This window comes from Amphibalanus amphitrite, unplaced genomic scaffold (assembly GCF_019059575.1).
Source record: "Amphibalanus amphitrite isolate SeventyFive unplaced genomic scaffold, NRLGWU_Aamphi_draft 000307F_arrow, whole genome shotgun sequence".
Classification (NCBI taxonomy): Eukaryota; Metazoa; Arthropoda; class Thecostraca; order Balanomorpha; family Balanidae; genus Amphibalanus; species Amphibalanus amphitrite.
In genome coordinates this window covers 476,750-496,100 of record NW_024881802.1, presented here as the reverse complement: position 1 = coordinate 496,100, position 19,351 = coordinate 476,750, and the positions used below count along the sequence as shown (strand labels likewise).

The following is a 19,351-nucleotide window of genomic DNA, read 5'->3' as shown; positions in this document are numbered from 1 at the left end:
ACCTTGTTCATCGATTCAGGATTCTCACACGGAAGAGTGTTGGCCCCACCATCGAACCGTCATCTTTCAAGGAGCTGAGTCAGTTATGCCAGTGGCTCCTTTCCAGCTTAGCGCATAAAGTAAGGGAGATACGCTGCACGAGGGTGCCAGGCTATTCATCACACTTTAGAGCCACTGCTCCCCTTTCTCTCGACGCACGGAAGCGCTTTTAAGGCGAAATATGGCGCCGTATGTCAGGAAAAAATCGAAGTTGTTAGTGGAATGGCTGCGCTTTATACACACACAACGCGTACCCAATATGGGAACAAGTAGCCTTATAAGTGACGACAACGGTGGTAACAAATGACAGTGCCTGAAACAGTATTGTCATGCATAGATGATGAAGCAAAACAAATGGAATAAACAGTTACCTGAAGGCATGATTTATCCTCATTTACGTTGAACCAGCATTTCACCCATCTGGTGGACCTTTTTTTTCCTTTTTTTATAGGCACCAGCGCGGCCCCACATCCGGTCGAAGTCTGTCGGGGTTTCAGGTCCGGACGGCGGCTGCGGCAGCTCCGCATCCGGCGCCTGTTCCGATATCCCGGCGTCCGGTGGGCGGTTCTGCGTCTCTGTCGGGGACGCTGCTGATTCGATTGTCGACCGCCATCTGTGCCCGCGCCGGGAAGAGAGTATGCTCTGGCCGGACGCAGCGCGCATACCGAGAGACTCATTCGTTTAGCTTGGTGGTCGGCGCTGCGACCCGTGACCCGCCCGACCCGAACCGGGACCGGGGTTCACGATCACGGCGGAACGGTGCGCCGTTTGACAGACGAGCCCCACATCCTGGCCGCCAGCTCTGGAGGAGACGTAAGATTCGGCCACCGTGCAGCCTGGATCGGTGCCTTTCTGGGACCGGCGAGGTGGGTCGACTGACCCGAACGATCGCGACCGGCGACCGTACGGACCGACCCCCACGATCGGCGGGCCGACCAGCCAACCGATCGACCGACCGACCGACCAATACACTGACCAACCAGCTGACTAACCATTCCACTAACTAGCCGACCGACCAGTTAACCAACTTGATCCCAGGCCGACCGACTGATCTGGCCGACCGACAGGCCTTGACCAATAGATCGACCGACCGGCAGACCGACAGACCGACAGACCAACGGAAAGACATATCAGCAGACCAACAGATCAACGGATCCACACACCGACAGACCAATAGACCGACGGACCGTCAGGCCGACAGACCAACAGACCGACAGACTGACAGACCGACAGACCAAAGGATAGACAGATCGACAGGGCAACAGACCAGCAGACTGACACTAAATAACTGCCTGACTGACAGACCGAAAGAACGATTTTCGAACGCTCTGCTTTCAAATTATCGATAACGCTGAAATGCTCTGACCGTCACTGAGATATCTAATCTTACTATGCCATCCATCCCTAAGTACACGTATATGTAGATCTCGGCACTCACCGTTACTTTGATACGGTAGGCGTGAGGATCGCCTGGGATAACGTTATAAGTGTCATTCGCCGATTGAACTGATCTAATAAGCTGAGGGCGAGGCTCCAACAGAAATCAATACGGTATCTGCGTCATCTCGAGCCGGTACCGACACCTGCTGATGCGGCAGATGTTCAATTTATCACCGTTATCCGCGGATATCTGCAAATAATGCTAATCCATGACAGGATGGCGCTAATCGTGGAACCCCGAATTAGAGAACAGATAGATAAAAGTCCTTCATTGGTAAAACGGGAATGACGTTGACATCATCAGCAATGGTTATTCTCAGCAATGTAGTTCCCTTCCTTCTCAGATTTTATAGCTTTCAGCTGTCTCCTGCCTCGTGTATGAGTATGCAGTACGTAAACACGCGGCTTCAAAAAAGGTTTAGCGGGCCGCTAATTTGGTGTTTCTGTCTTTTCATCGAACGAATGCCTACACATCATACATGTTTCATGTGCACTGTACGTCATTTTTTACGTCATTTCATTTCAACGAGTACGTCATTTACTACGACAGTTTGAGCAGAAGACGATGTTCAACTAAGTTATGGGGATACCAAGCATCTCCCCGATCAAAGCTAGGCCCTCCGATATCTAAGAAAAGAAATATTTCCCCTGGTCAAGTACCGTCGTGACTACTTCTGCACTCTGCAGAGTCCACTATTGAACAGACCCCAACTCGACGGCCATTTCCATTGCGCTTCCGGGGCGTGGTAATAGGCCGGGAGTTCCGGAAACTGCTGGGGCGGTGCCAAATGTGACCAGATCACGCGGTGTCCATCAGAGAGGACTGGTCCTCTGACCGGACCACTCTCCAGCCCCTGCGCCGCGCGGTCTGCAGCCCTGTCACCCCGTCACCGGACATTAGGTACGATCGAACCGCGCCCGGCTGAGACCGTCCTCCTCCCGGACCGGGCGGCGCCGCGACACAAATAGCGCTGCGCGGCGCGTGGCGCGACACGGCGCATCTGTCGCGGGTGCGCCACTCGCGCCGCGCCGCGCCGCCGCCGGTCCGTGGAGCGGACGAATGCGGAAGTAAGATGAGAAGTGGCACACTCCGAGCCGCCGCTCTCAAAAGAAGTGTAGTTCGGAACTCCGCCCGGAACCAGGCTTGTTTGTGGCGAAAAACAGCTGAAACTCGATCTGCACTCCAGTGAAGATGGACTTTAATGAGATGCTTAACGTATTTGCATTGCAGAGAGACTTTGCTTATTTTGTGCTGACATGATTGTAATTAAAATGGATTGTCAAGTTTATCAGCCTAGATAGGTGATCCGAATGCATACATCACTACATGCAGATTTTTAGTGAATGCCTGTTCATTGATAATTCAAAGGTACGGCAGTTCTTTGTTACTTTGTTCGGGAATTTTCTTTAAGTGCTCAATAATCGGTGAATTTCTATGTCCGTGAAGTTGGCGACGTCGCCAGCGACTTTTGAATTTCTACCAGCCCGGAACAAGAGACTGCGATGATTTATCGGGAAAGGAACAAAAGATAAGCGGCGGAACGGGGAGGGCACCGGGGCACCGTGCCCCCTTTGATTTTGCATTTTGACATTAGCCCTATGGGCGTTGCATGGAAAGAATGGGACCAAAAGTCGGCAGTGCCCCCCCCCCCCCTTAACCCGGCAGGCGGTGAGCCTACCAGCCACCTTCCGCGCGGTTGGGGGGGGGCATTTTTTCCCCCCTCGTATCTCCGAAACTACTGGACGGATCCGGAAAATTCAAACGGCGTTCGATAGCCCTATCAAATCTGTTCTGAGAAACCAAATTTCATTACCTCGGGGTTACCGATGACGTCACAGGTCAGATCAAAGATAAAATGTTTCACCGTTCATGGGGCTTCTATGGAAAGTGCTATAACACCGAGTAAAACGCATTTTGTCGAAAATCAGCGATAAGGCGTCAGTTTTCTAGTACATATGTTGCTATCAGAGGTCACTGGTCATACCAGGTCAGGTCACAGGTCAGGTCACCAAAGGTCACCAAGGGTCACCATATGAACCCAACTTTACTAAAGTTGTGCGATGCATATTTTATGGCCAGTTTTTCATTTCCAACTCAATGGTGTTGGTTATAAGACCATCAGGTACGGTTTAGGTCACTTTCTGGTGGAGGTCAGGTCAAGGTCAGGTCAAAAAAGGTCAAATTTTAAAGTTGATATTTTTGCATAAAATGGGTATCGATTCAATGCAGTTCGTCACGGGGAGTCTAATGGTGGTCTTTGTTTTGCGCTACGAGGTCTAGAATTGCTAAAAATTGAGTTTGAAAATTTGACGTCATCAATTTTGAACAGTTTTTTCGCTATAACTTGGCCAAAAAAAGAGGCATTGATCTCAAATTTGGTATGTAGATAGAAGGCGGTAGGGACTATCACATATATTCCGGTTTTTATCGAAATTCAAAAAAACGTTTTGGATTTTTAGGCTATTATTTTCAAAAAATCTATTTTTTTTATTTTTGGAGGTCAAAATAAAAAAAAATCGAAAAACCGAAATAGCAGTTTTGTAGCTCTCTTGATTCCACACCTTTTATGTCGAATCATTTTTCTGTATCACTTAAGCTGTAGGCCTGACAGCTCTTCCCGCGAAACCTTTTTTTTGGGTCGAAAATGGCAAAAATGACGTCACTCTGACGTCATTAGCGGCCAACCTATCATAGCCTTTGGAAATTTTTTGGTCACCATGTGCGCTAGCTACTCCCGGGAGGATACTGAAAGTTTGGTGACGATCGGCGCAGCGGTTCTCGAGATATATCGAAAAAAACTAAAGGGGGGCAAAAAATGCCCCCCCCCCCACCGCGAAGGTTAATTGAAGGTGTTCCGCCGCTACTGGCTCGTGGCGAAACACCAAAGCACATAAGCCGGATGCTCTTTGATTTAGCTCTACACATTGTTTCCCGAAATCGCGCATTTAAACTTACCTACCTACAAAAATCAAAGGGCTTTCAAAGTTGCATAAAAAACACACACCAACTTTTCTGCTGTACTGAAAATCAAGCTAAGGTACCTAATGATCGCACTTTGTCGTGGATTTCATAACGACGAGCTGTGTGGGGCTGATTTTGCATGGCAATAATAATAGAGAATGCAGCTTGCTTATGGAAGACTTCATCACCAAGCCCAAAAATCAGGTCATTGTAGCTTCCATTGACTTTTCCCACCCCGTTCCAACAGACTTTTACTTGTCCATCCGAGACCTTGTACCTACCTATTAACCCTACCCTATTCCTGGCGGGCTCCGCCGGGACAAGAAACTGGCGGGGGGCCGATTCAGCCCCCCCCCCCCTTCAGATCTCAAAAACTACACATCGCAGCGACAAACGGCGAACGGCGTTTGATAGGTCGTTTAGAGATCTACAACTTTTACATAAAACATTTTCAGGTCAGGTCAATATTGAGGTCACCAGAGGTCATCAACGATAAAATGTTTTGGAATTAGTTACCTATAGAACTTTTAAACTAAGAAACATAGAGACATAAAACCAATACATTTTTTGTTGCTCTCGCCGAGGCGATGCGAAATAAGTATGTGATGACCTTCACAGGTCAATTTGAAATTTGACCTGAGGTCAAGGTCAGGTCATTCATCAATGAGGTTGTGGGGTATGGTCATGCTGCATACCAAACGACGCGCCTTGACCAGGCGAGCAGTTTGGTACCACTTACAAGTCTTTAGCACCATCATGTCGTGATTTATTTACAGAAAAACGATTTATGACGTCACATGACCTCAGATGACCTTTGCCGGTGCCCCTGTCAATTAGCGGCACCAGGATCATCACCGATGAGATAATCTTCCATAATACTGAAAGAATTGGGTGGTTTTGACTCGTTTACACGAAGCAGGAGGCGTTTCAATATTTTCCCATAGGCTTGCAATGTAAAGGTCACGAGTCTGGCCTGACCTCAGGTCACAGATATGAAAATTCTGAGATATACAAATTGCACATACTGGTACCCTAACTAAAGCCTGAAGAGAAGAAATTGATCGGTGAAAAACTCTAGCTCTGGCGTGATTGCAAGCTTTTCTGAGGTAGGGTCACCAAACCGCCTCTGGTGACCTGACCTGAGGTCAGATCAACTCAAAATTTTCAGAAATGTTGCGTAAAAGCCTTTTAGTAAAAGTCAGGAAATTTGAGCTTCCTAGCTCAAAGCGTTTGGAAGAAATAACCAAAAAAACCTCAGGGGGGGCTCCTGAGCCCCCCCCCCCCCCGCCAGGAATAGGGTTAAGCTTCTTTTATCTATCCCCGTCGACTGACCGTCTGACCTTGTCCGGCTATAACTTTGTCGAACTGATACAGCTCTAAGCCGTACCTAGGTACACCACATCTGTCTCAGCTCTGTCCCATCTCCCATCTTCGTCCCATCTCTGTGATCTGTCTCATTTCTACCTCATCTTTTAGCAGCTTATCGCTCATTGTTGTCCTATCTCTGTCTCACTTCTCCCGCGAATCCCACATGCATCTCAAATGTGTCCCACCTGTGTCCCTCATCTGTCCCACCTGTGACCATCTCTGTCTCAGCCGTCCCATCTCTTTCCCATATTGCACTGCCCTGGTGCCACCACCGATATCTGTCCCTGTCCCACTGACTACAGACACTCCTGCTGCAGAAGTGGTTTGCTGGCCACTCTAAATGATCCACAATGCGCCCGACGTGGATGTGCCTTACCTCCCGCAGCATAGGGGCCATAGCGGCCGCTGGCAGCAGTCGCCATCTCTGAGCCGATTCTGGAACCTCGGCTTCACGTCTTCACCGCATCATCTGAAACGAACAGAAATGAATCAATGAACTCGAATGTGTGGAAAGCATCCCCACAAGCAGGAGCCCGCCACATCGTTTCCGTGTCGGTAAACGTAAGAGAGATTTTGAACCGATGTTTAAATGCATATTAGGGAGCTAGTGGCCAAGGAAGTGGGGCTGACTGTGAACCCGACAGCGAGTCCCCGACCGAGTCTACCGAGTGACTGGGAAGTGGGAGCCCCACCCGACCGGTCCTGTCCCAATGCCAAGGCCCTCTTCTCTCTTACAGTTAGCTGCTTCAGGATTGTACGGTATGTGTAAACGCCTCTGTGTTCATAAAGTACAAACTCCGGCTAAATAACGTGAATCGTGAATGTTGTCTCCGACCTCAAATAGACTGTCTCGTCTCATGGAGTTAGGTATTGTTCCCGAAATTTGTTAACACTTTTCTCATTGGCTGCTAGACGTCAACTGTAGGAGCTCGAAATAACGAGGAACAGACAAGTGGTTACCTCTGATTTTGAAGCATGTCTGTCTTCCCAGTTCCCATCATCGGGATTAAACCACCCTACCGTCATCTTTTACTACACTCCCCGGCAGCTAGCTGGCTGCTACAGGACAACTACCAACCCTTCCTGACCACCAGCAAAGGAAGATTTAATGAGCCGTGGACGTGTAAACCTCTGTAGTGACTAAGTAGCTGGGAAGTACATATGTCCCTTGGTCTGTCCCACTCTGGGATCGAGGGCCTGTTCTTTGTAGACGGACTCGGCAACCGAGTCCGACTCGCTCAGTCGATGGTCGAACAGACCCAGTTACTCTGTATTCTCATCTCGTTCCATTGAGATGAGCCGGTTCGAAAAGTACACATTGGTCTACCCTCTTATTCCATTTTTATTAATTGATTCAGAAAGTGAGAATCAAGTCAGGGATGACCAGAATAAAGTGGGCTTTTCCTGTACTTCAGCTACAAGCTTTTACCGCCAGAGGCGCTATTACCGCGCCACTGGCGGCGCTAGTGTCGCCCAGCTCCCAGTCCCGACCCATGCCAGCTCCGACCGTCGACCGACCGCCCCGCTGACCGACGGGACGTCCGACCACAAATCCCATCTGATCTGTCTCTGGTCTCTGATGAGTGGGCGGATCGCTAACGGTCGTGTGGCTCTGATCCGATGGCGGGGCCGATCGCAGTCGACACCGGGAAGCGCCGCAGTGGCGCCACGTGTCAGACACGCCCGCCAGCCGGGGTCCACTGTGCTGTTTGATCAGGGTTAATTGATGCGACGTCACGAATTTGGGGCTACAAAGAGTCAGCCAGGTCAAGTCTGACAGTCTGTCGCAACAGTATGAAATTAAAATGGCCTAAATATACAATATATGTATGTGCATTTGAATCATGGCTAATCTGATTCTTGAAACCTTTCAAGTTTCAGCGACTGAATGTTTTGTGGAAGCACGATCTCGTATACATAGACCCATTGACATCATGACATCATTGAAGTTAGATCCTACGGAGTCATTCTGGCGGCAACTCAGGAACCGGGCGCGGTAAATGCCGCTCCAACAGCCAACGGGAGCTACAACTCCTAGGTATGTGACCGTCTGGGCTGCTAGGTGCTATGCCCCACGAGACCGGAGAGACAAGCAAATAACGCAAAAAAGACTAGCATGCTTTATCAGAAATGCCTCGCGGCCAACGAATGTGCTACCGGACAGCATCATCTTACCAGTTCAGACGGAGGCCTTATAAAAAAGCCACCCTCAATCGAACCATGCCGCTATCTACCTATTCCCTACAATGAGCATATTTCCATTTCCTGCGCTGTCATATAGGCACGTTCCTACGTAGGTTGGATTGGTGCTTATTGGGCTGAAGAAATTGGTTCATATGTGCTGGCCGTTGCCATCGAAGACTGACGGGCACCCGATGACGGGTATGCGTCGGTAAACGTTCTCTGCAGGTCCATCCGCCACTAATGTTAATTCCCCACCCCTCACCCCCGGCCCCGGTAGGAGCCATCGACCTGGTGGGTACGGGGGAGGGACAGGACCCATTACCGTCGGCACTGAGACTGCATCAGTCATCAGTCATCAGTCATCAGTCATCAGTCACCGGGCCATAGGCGGCCGCCTCCGTCACAGCACACAATGGACGTCCAAACGGCCCGCAACAGCGCCAGCGAGCGACGGCCATCGGCACACCGATAAGGTGAATGGAGAATAGCCTACGCGTGTGGAAAAAACGGTCACTAAATAAACAGGTGTGCTGTGGACGTCGCAATATAAATGAATGAGAAGCAGAACGTAAGGACATGCTTTTAGCGAAATATGTCTACCTTCGTGCGAATGCGCTTTCACAAGCCCATCAGAAGCCCACAGTTTTAATTTTCGTCTGATCGTTTTGTAAGTGGTCTCCAATGTGTTCCTGTCATCGTCGATGGTCCTTTAGGCGAGGAACACAGAGCGATCACTTAAAATGATCAGAAGAAAATTAAGGGCACTTACCCGGTACCTCGATTTTTGACCTTTCATGAAGGACCTAAGGCCAAGTTAGAGGTCACAGGTCAGGCTCAGGGTCCTCCCTGATGGTCATTTACATAGGCGGCGGAACGGGGAGGGCACCGGGGCACCGTGCCCCCCTTTGATTTTGGCATTTTAACATTAGCTCTATGGGCGTTGCATGGAAAGAATGGGACCCAAACTCGACAGTGCCCCCCCCCCCCTTAATTGAAGGTGTTCCGCCGCTACTGGTCATTTATGCGGAAACACATAAAGACCACTAAGAAAACGATCTGAAGAAAATTAAAGCAACTTATGTTGCACCCCGTCTCTTCACGCTAAATTTCGAAACCAACATGAAGTCTGAAGCCAGAATTAAAGCTTGAAAACGTTTCTTCTGATTGTGAGGAAAATTTTGAGTTTGGTATCCCTAACTATGTGAAAGCTTTATCTTCAAATGCTCTAAGAATATCGATATCAACGTGAAGGTGAAAGTGTATTCAAGGTCATCAATATTCGGGTCGAATATGTATCGGAATGCCGATGTAGGCCCGATGAGAAAACAGGATTTGGGGATACCCTAGGTTTGGCTCTTTGAGCCTCTGCCCCTTTCCCAGTGAAAATTCCTTACAGGACGCGTTGACCCCTTCAACAGGCATCGCTCCTTAGCCGAACGAGTACCACGCTCGTTCAGTGATAGACAGGAACAGTTCAGCACGGTGACTATCAGTTCACCACATTCCGCTGAAGCCACCATAGCTGCTCGGCACTGCATAGGTACACGCTCTGTGGCTTGTGTTGGCGCCACGGACTCCCGAGTGGCCCAGGTGGGGGTTCGTCTATCAGCGGGGGTCAGTCTGGCAGCAGTCCAGCCCCCGTGAGGCGTGACGTCACCGAACACTGTTTGTCGGCGAACATTTGCGCCTGTTTGCCGATCGAGGTTGTCAAACAGGGCATCGACCTTGGCAGAGACGGGTCGCGCCAGTCCACAGTGGGCGATCCGGCCGGTGTAGCCTCGCGAAACCTACCGGCATTCATAACATCCATGTTTTTGAAGCTAGAACCACAATATTTAGGAGCAACCTTCTTGAATATCCAATGAGCATATGTTTCAAATAAGGACTATCTATTAAAGGATTTGTGCTCTGTGGCGAGCTTGCAATTTGCCTAATTGCTGTTCGAATAACGCATGAATACTTTTGAGGGTAGGTCGAAATTTATGACGATATGAGCTGGGTAGGACATTGAAATGGTGTGTACCTCCATAGAAAATTGCTTCCAAACCAATTTTTTATTCAAACGATCATGCCCTACCAATTTATACATATCATGAAACAGCGTAAATCTCGCCCGGCAAGGCCCCATTTCATAACGTGACCCAAGCAGCGGGTTTGGTTTTTGGTAAATAACTTCGCAAAAAATGGCCGCAGAACCACGATTTTGACATCGCCGTGTCCGCCTTGCTCAGGCGCGTCGAATGGTATACTTTTGTTTAGGTGAGGCCACCGTAAGGTAAACCTGGCCTTGATCTCGAGTCAAGGTCAGGTCAGAGGTCTTCAAATCACGAAGTTGGTCGAAGGAGGTCATATCGCATATCATTCGATTCGGCAGGTCTTACGGAGTCCATTGGTGACCTTGTCGACTCTCTAGCTCAATTTGATTGGGAGTTATTGACGAAAAACTCGTATGACCCTAGAGACGTCATAAATGACGTCATGCAAGGTCAACAATTCAAAAATGCAGCATCAGATCTTGCAAGGAGTGCATGAAGTAACGATTCCATGTATTTGAGACAATTGAATATCATTCCTGGCGCCAAAATAACAGTTTTCAAATTTCCCCATTGACTTATAGGTGAGGTCACGTGACCAACCTGACTTTATGTGACATTTAGGAAAAATCTGAGATATACAAGTTGTAAGACCTCTGAAGGACAATAAGTCCTGCAAGTCTCACCTCCCTGTGAAAGTTACTCTGGCACTGAGAGCGTTGCAAGGTTGCGACATCTGAGGATCGTGCAGAGGTTCATTTATGACGTCATAGGTCAGTGACCTGACCTGACTTGAAAGTGCGGCTGGTGTCACAAGATCCAGCGTGCATCAAAGGTCAGGTATGCCAGGTTGCAGCTCTCTATTGCCTGGGTGTTTTGAGCTATCGCGAAAACACCCTTTGGGGCATTTACCACTTGTGCTCAAGTGCACCAAGCCACGGCCAACCCTTAGAAGAAAAAAGTGTCTGGATGCTAGGGCTGCAAGTTGCTGCAAATTTTCACTGGCTCCCCTAATAGATAGTGTCTTAGTGCATGCGATGCAGCATTATTTTCAGTTCGTCCTCGTAAAACTTTTTTGCTGGGCTTGGTTAATTCAGTGAACGTAATGTTCAGTGGTAGAAAAAAATATAAAAAGTTAACCTAATTATAAGACATTTTGAACTGATTTTGTCTACTTGCTTTCTATGGTGGAATCGTCTAAACACCTAAATTTCACTTTCCATGCAAAATGCATGCTCAACACCTAGCAATTTCATCGTTCCACAAAATATTCAAAGAGCGTAAAAATCGGCTGTGATTATCCCCCTTTATGAAGTGTTACGGAACGCTGTCTTTAACGACACTTTTGTCTACGAAAAAATGTCTCCTGAGCCATGCAAATGCACTAATCGTAATCTTTGATGAATTTTCTGTCGACTAGTATGCGTTGTTTTCCAATTTTCGGAAAAAGGTGTCTTTGAGGTTTCGCGAGGCTAGACCGGCCCGATCGCCTACCGTGCAGTCGGCTGATTGATATACTGTGTGGTTAGCACAAGCGAATGATAATCATCAGTGCTATACATTAATGTATTAACAATGCAGATGTAATACAATTTTCTGTCTGTAAATGTACTACAATTTTGAATTTTCTGTAATGTAATACAATGCAGATGTGTTCTTCTTAGTTAGCACAAATGTCTTTGCACTGTGCGATCTTTTCTAAACGGCATTAGACAAGCATGCGATGGCATAAGCATCGGCGTTACGCGGATACTCAAGCGGCCAAAAATTCACATTCAACAAAAAATCAAAGACTTTAATTAATAGTGACCTTACTCTCGTAGTTTAAAAAAAAATCTAAACAGTAAACACAAAAAACTACGAGGGTAAGGTCACTAATTAAAATGTTCTAATTTGATCCTCGCACAAGCACTGAGAAACTTAAAGAATATCACAAATCAAAGATCCAGGTGTTTAACAACCCCCTCCCCCCGCCCCACCCCCTGACACCCTCCACCCCGGTGGTGGAGCCCTTACTTTGAAGCGTGAGTGTGCGAAAGACAATAAAAAAGAAAGTATGTATGAGAAAATCAAAATACCAGAAATTTAGAAAAACAAAAACACAAAAACACTGTAACCGGATATCCTTCCGAATGCTGTCGTCTTCTGGTCCCCCTCGAGTATGTCTGTTCGCTGGTCTGTGTTCGGAATACCGCCAATACTGTCCTCTGACCTCCCTCGAGTCTGTCTGTTGCTCCGTCGTTTCTGGCGGCGGACCGATGTCGTCCTCCACTCCCCTCCCAGTCTATTTGTTCGCTGCTCTCTCGCGACGGACCGGGTGCTGTCGTCCTTTGGTGTCTGTCAGTCTCGCTGGTCTGTCTCGTCTGGTGTCAGACCGGGTACTGTCGTCCTTTGGTACCAGTCTCGCTGGTCTGTCTCGTCTGGTGTCAGACCGAGTCGTCCTTTGGTGTCTGTCTGCCGGTCTATCGCGTCTGGCGGCGGACCGAGTGCTGTCGTCCTTTGGTGTCTGTCAGTCTCGCTGGTCTGTCTCGTCTGGTGTCAGACCGGGTACTGTCGTCCTTTGGTGTCTGTCTGCCGGTCTATCGCGTCTGGCGGCGGAGCGACCGTTCAACGATCAATGCTGGCCGTTACGGCGGCTCGGAGTGTGTCTATTGGCGGCTGACGGCGCCACAAAACCGGCATTTGGCCGCGGCAAACAGAGCCGTTTCAGAGACCAGGCAGCGGCCGCCATCGGCACACAGCGGCCCGTCTATTTATAGCGGCGATACACCAGGAAATGAGAATGGCTCGGCTCGCGGCGCTGCAGGTTTATTGTATGTACACCTTCCTGCGTCCTCATCAGCGACAGAACACTTCTCCTTCGAAGCAAGAAATTGTAAGTTCAGTTTCTGGCACGTCAGCACTAAGTAGATATTTTGTTGGCACATTCCTGGAGCTGTGTCAAAAATGTTTGTTCAGATAAGCATTAGCTAGCATTAGCAGCATTAGCATTAGCTAGCAATAGGGCTGGTATGTAATTAGATTAAAACTTGTCATGTTATTCATGACTGAATTCATCTGGCAGTGAAGCAAATGATCAATGAGAGCATCGATTCGGAAATATGCTGCACGGTAGAGATGTATTATGTAATGATGCCCGTTTCCTATCGAGAACATTATCATCATTAGCTGTGACGGTCGTTACATCTGACTCTGCTCACGCAAATGCGTCATTAATTAGCACATAATGGCCTTAGGAGCATGAGCATCGATACATTGCAAATTTCAGAAAATGAGCACAATAATTATGCAGCCACGAGGTGTTGCATTCACCTAAATCGAAGAGATTAAGGAACTAATTTTATGGATAACATTTCCAAATTAACCCTCGCCCGCACATGCCATTTTCCCATCCTAGAACGCACATGGGGGGGGGGGGGTTGCCAAACCCCCCCGCGCCATTTCGTTCCTGTTAGAGATAGAGCTTAGCGGTAAAGACCAAAAAGATTCTTTGGGAAGAGACGAATCCAATGATACCCAGTTTTACCTTCTCAGGTCAGTCATTCACCTTCCAGGTCAGGTCAAACTAAAAAATGTTGCTGTTTTGGGTCACCGTTGGATATCAAGTGTGCTGCTTATCAAATACCGATGACGATGCTGTTTTCTGGTGCCAAGCCAGCTAGAACCTCTTTGTCACACTACCCGACCAGAATTTTGCTGCTGAGGTCATTTCAGGTCAAGTTAGGTCAAGGTCAATTGTATGTGTTTGTATGTCTGTGTGTGTCTGTGTGTAGGTATACTGATGTGTGCACCGATTGTTTTTTGGTCCATATTACATGAAATCATGATCTGAGAAGCTTTTACCAAAAATGCAGTCAAAAAACTTCAAAAAAGTAAATTCAGCTTGCCTAAAACGCAATTATCTTAGATGACCTAGGTTGACCTTGACCCTGACCTTGACCCCTGTACATCGTCGAACAACATGTTCCATGATAGGTGGGAGGTAAGACTGGCAAAAAAGGCCGAAATCAGGGTGTCAAAAGCTCATAAGGCCCATGGCAAACGCAATATGTTGAGAATTGGCCATTTGGGTCATGACATGACCTGACAAACAAGGTCATATCTCCCAAACCAAACTCACAGAAACTTGAAATTTTCAGTGGACATCAAGAAAGGATAGAGGAGCAGTTATACGAAAAATCAGCCTTCTAGCTCTAAAACTGTTGAAAGCAGAGCAGAAAGACTACCTGGGGGGTGGCAACCACCCCCCCCCCCCATGTGCGGGCGAGGGTTAAGACATTTCATTCAAGATCAGATTGGCTAGCTTTAGCTATATGGTATACCTAGATGCTTTTAGTGTTGCAGCAAAGCATAATGGTAGAAAAATAAGGCGTCTACATATGCATAGCTTTTCTATACCAGACCCTTGACCGGGACCGATCTTAATATAAACAGACATGCGTAGGTTAATTAATATTGCATTAATACCTAGCCCAAACGCGTGACTAACCGTATTATATTGTTTGATCACCAATTGTTTAAGTTTGTTTAAAGTTTGTAAGTTAAAATTGTACAGAGGTTAGGTATATACCTACATGCATCTGAATGAAAACTTTGTCGGTATAGCTTATGAGTCCATGACGCATTTGACACACCTACACTCACCCAGTGTAAATCTTTAAATACGCTATGAAAACATTCAATGGCAAAGTCAAGCCCCAAATAGAGATGTGGCTAGTAAATTATTTCTGTAAACTGACCATGATTGATTACCGGTTCAGGCAGAAATGTAATCAAAGCCATGTGGTCAACCTTAACGCCGAGCATTGTAAATGTTTCACGGGACTCTGCAGGAGTCACCGACGGTGATATACGTCTACAATAAATCACAATTAATGTCATATTCCCGGCTATAACTTTGGGAGATGACTTCCAATTTAGCAGATAACTTGGTTTTACGGCCAATGTCAAACCCTAGCTGCCAGCATCACCAGAAGGGATTGGAAACTTCGTGTGAACCATGCGACTCATTGCAACGATGCTTGACCGCAATTCACATCTGTGCGACTGTATGGATAGGACTTCATTCTTGCCTCAAACTACCGATTGATTCCAAATGGAACCTGAAATGTCTGAATGCCACAATTTGATCGTTGTCAGAAGCAAAGCTGTTATGGAGATGCGACTGTTATGTATGTATAGTATTATTATTATGCAATATTCGCGGTTGCCGCTGAACTTGTACCGACCCGTGTGTGTTAATCAAATGGGACCGCATCAGTCAAGACGAAAGGGAAGCTTCTAAAACAGTCCCGCAGGCAGTGTTATAAAGCGTCACAATAGGGCCAGATCTATGTAAGGTGCAGCACACACAATAACCCAAGACTGCCTTATTGCCTTTGGCATCGCTGCCATGTAGTTACGTACGGTCGGTGAATGAATAAATATATAGCGCTGCCAACAATCTATCAATGTTTTCCTCTGTGGTGACTAACGGCCGGGCACCGATCAGCGGCGGGTCGCCAGCCGAGCAGAAGTCCATGGTCACCGCCGGACCTCCGCGATCCGCCACTATCACATTATACAGCCGGGGGAGGGGGGGGGGGTGCCGGGGGTCGGTGTCGACCCGCCCCTGGCCTAGATGCCGGACCGGCGCGCGGAGCCGGGGCCATCCGCGGCGCTGCTACATACATACACCGAGTCAGGTCGATAGAGTCCGGGAGCGAGCCATGCTGACCCTGCCCGTGCCCTCCCCTGGCTCCGACCTCTGCCGGTCCCAGCTGCCGACCAAACTGGACTGAAGCTCTCCCGTGAGCCGCAAACCTTTCAGCCAGCCCCGTCTCGGCGGGGCCAGACGAACTTTACGGCACCTGTTCGCCGGCGTGACATTTCAGCAGTGGTCGCACCTGTTCCACCTCGAACTATCATGCATTTCTGGATAAAAATGTTGTGCAGGCGGAATCCAGCCGCATTTGGGGAATCCAGCCGCATTTTATTGCTGTTGTTTGTCTGTTTATTGGGGGTTAGGGGCGCGCCGACTACAAGGTTTTTGCTCCGAAGCGGTATTTCAAATGAAAAATACATACAACAAAACGTAAAACTTTGGTAGTTTGGTATTTGATGCTGACCTCGATATGTGTTGGCTTTTCTTATGACGTAACACAATAACAAAATTACTTTAGTATCTCCATGCTTAGTGTTGCTGATTTGTGAACACTTGTATCGTTGTTGAGCTCTTCATCTGAAGTGAAGTGAAGCGCAACATTCAGAGCACTGAGTTAAAAAAAAAACTGATTACGATTCATCCATCGCCAACAAAATCAATGGTCATTCCATCCGGAAATAACGTAGACGCTGCGAAAGCTGTTTCCTTCCTAAGTTTGCAGACAACACTTCTGAGGAAGAGACAGACTATAGAAAGTGAGTTTCGGTCGATAGTTTCCGTTCTTAATTGAGTTGGCACTGAGACGTAAGACTTGGTGTTATGCAAATGAGATGATAATGCAAGGCGTAGGAAAAGTTCCAGGCTGAAGGATAGTTCTAACAGTTTTTCCTTTCGGTTTGCTTGTAACGTCATTAAATAAAAATAGCGGTCACTATGCACCGATGATAGTGGCATACCTCTAATGGTGACACTGCAAATTCGATAGCATAGTTACTAGTTATTTGTACATACTTGTACATCACTGTTTCGAAGAGGCGCGCACATTCAATCGTGTCGCAGCATACAGGCGATCAGGATCGGCATACAACTAGCGATAATCATCTGCATGTTAGCAGATGCATAGCAAGTCTAAATGGAATAACCACATCATGAATGAGCTGCTGAGAGAAACCAAAAGGTCACTTTTTAGCATATATTCGTAGAAGGTCACATATCCGTAAAAGCTCCTGACTGCTGAAAGCTATATGGAACTTACCTATTCCGAACCACTCCTCATTATTTGTTTTTGAATTATGTCTGCGATAAAATCGACGCCATTATCATTATCAAAAGCCAGACATCGAAATTCAAAGCCATTCCATACCAATTCTCCAACATCGTTAATCTCTCCAAGGCGGTAAGTATCCGTGTTTTAGGAACAGGTAGGTGGTACAGGGTGACACAAAAAAAACGGTCATCACCAAAATTCGAATAACTTCGGAAGTTTTATTCAGATCATCACCAAACTTCGGCCACTTTAGGTCACACCTATGTAGCAGACATCCACCAAGTTTCAAGTCTTCATTACGAATACTTTTAGTACAGTGTGTGTTTTACGGACGCTCCACAATGTGCTCCAGGTGAGCGCCCCGGCGCTGCAGGGCGTAGGCACACCTGCATCCGGCGGGCAAAGTTGTCGATAACCCGATAAGAATAACGTTTCAGGGGTAGCACACCCCCTGAGCACTGTCTCCAGAGGCCATTGCACTCTGTAAAGTGCACAGCCATCGGGTTATCGACAACTTTGCCCGCCGGATGCAAGTGTGCCTACGCCCTGCAACGCCGTGGCGCTCACCTGGATGGAGCACATTGTGGAGCGTCAGTAAAACACACACTGTACTAAAAGTAATCGTAGTGAAGAATTGAAACTTGGTGGATGTATGCTACATAGGTGTGACCTTAATTGGCCGAAGTTTGGTGATGATCTGAATAAAACTTCCGAAGTTAGGTATTCGAAATTTGGTGATGACCGTTTTTTTTGTGTCACCCTGTATGTTATCTCCCCACGTGCTGCGGAATGTGCTGGGAATGCCGGGCCGTTGTAGCAGTGTTCCGGCTTATGTGACCATCCATCTTCGGAATGGCAAAATCGATCAGCAGCTCAGCTTTCAGGGTAAACAAACTTGGTCAGCCAGTTGGAAAGGGTGATTAGACTTTAAATACCGTGCCGCTTGGATGACGATCTCATCATTCATTTCAGTCTGCTGTCAGTATCATATATGCCCAATGCGACGCACAGTTACATCAGAGTTGCTCTGTTTTACTTTGAGCATCACTGTGATAGGTTCTCGATATTGCGTTCTATTACACAGGATCTCAGATGTCATTTAGGCAGCATATTGAGGGTCTACCGCGGGCAAATTGAAACAAAATGTATTTTAAGCTCGTCTCATTCCTCCGCATTAGTTCCGCTAGATCAGTGATGGTCCAAAAATCCCTGATCGATTGGGCTGAGCTCGGTAGGAGCAGCGGTGGTGTTGGCCATCAATTTTCCCGACAGGGCTATGTAATACAGGCTGACAAGTGATCGACTGTTGCAGTCGACACACACAGGCGCCTGCCGAGTCGACTCTGCAGCGTCTGAAGTGGACCGTTCGCCCGTTCCAGCCAGCTGGCGCGGTCATCAGCCGCGGTGGCGGTGGATGGGGCCTCGTCAGGCTACCGTTGTGGGGTCGCTAACTTACGGCGGCGGCGGCGCAACAGTCTGAGAGCATCAGCGGTGACTATGGACTTTTGGCAGCAGCCACGGTGGTGACATTGCATGGTGTGCCCCGTCAGCTCACCTCAGATTAAACGGGAGGCCAGATTCTGTGCACTTTTGACCAGTAACTGTGTGCTGCCGGAAGAGCCAAATATAGAGCGAAGCTTAGCTTCTTTTTAAGTCACTTCGGATCATAACGAAACCATGTAAATGCCAAGTACATAAATGCCTTGACAAATATAACCAAATCGGTTCCATTTTCAGCGGCCGATGAATGATGGCGCGGCTAGTCGACCTCCGTCTGATAAGTGCTCTCTGCCGCGCGGACCGCCGCGCCAGTGGCTGCGTCTGACACGCCGTGCCGTGCCGCGCCGCGCCGTCCCGGCCGCGTGATGGAGCGTCCGGGACCGGCCCGGTAGCGGCGGCGCAGGCAGTTACCGTCGATCTGGTCCGACGGCGGCGGCATGACGCATCGGCTGCCAGAGGACGGCCGGGACCGGCTCCATCAGCGACCGGCGCTCCCGCCGTAGTGTGCCTCCGCATCGACTCCTGTCCCGGCTCCATCAGAGACCGGCGCTCCCGCCGCCGCTGTGTACCTCCGCAGCGCCTCTTCTCCGGGCACCGCAGCTCTGGCTGTGGGATGGCTCCCCGCTGTCGCCGTGTGCGTATAAGGGAACATCTCCAGATCCCCGCCTCACCGCCGTGTCCTTCCTGGCGCTTCGATAATGCTGTTGTGGCACTGTTCGACAGTGGCACTGGAAATGATGGCACGCAGCAACTCTTCCACCGTCGTATTGCCTCACCAGCACCGTCAAGGGCTTCGCTTCTCCAGTGTCTGCATTCTGCAGCCGATATAACGGTTGACTCTAGACGAACCCGGGAACTTCAGTCGCTTACCCCCTGCACTTCTCCCGATTAGTGACAATAAAGTAGTATGTTTC

The 19,351-nt window shown here is 48.3% G+C and overlaps 1 protein-coding gene across 4 annotated transcripts in view; it reads right to left on the bottom strand.

Annotated features, from left to right (window-relative positions):
- The window catches only part of LOC122388069 (serine/arginine repetitive matrix protein 2-like), a 119,858-nt gene that overhangs the window by 73,294 nt on the left and 27,213 nt on the right, over positions 1 to 19,351 (bottom strand). For all 4 annotated transcript variants that reach the window (XR_006257727.1, XM_043378848.1, XM_043378850.1 and 1 more), the window contains exon 2: positions 6,186 to 6,278. Coding sequence is in view for 3 of the 4 variants with exons in the window: in XM_043378848.1 (XP_043234783.1) it covers positions 6,186 to 6,231 (46 nt within the window). In the remaining variant the exon portion in view is untranslated. The remainder of the gene's footprint in view (positions 1 to 6,185; positions 6,279 to 19,351) is intronic.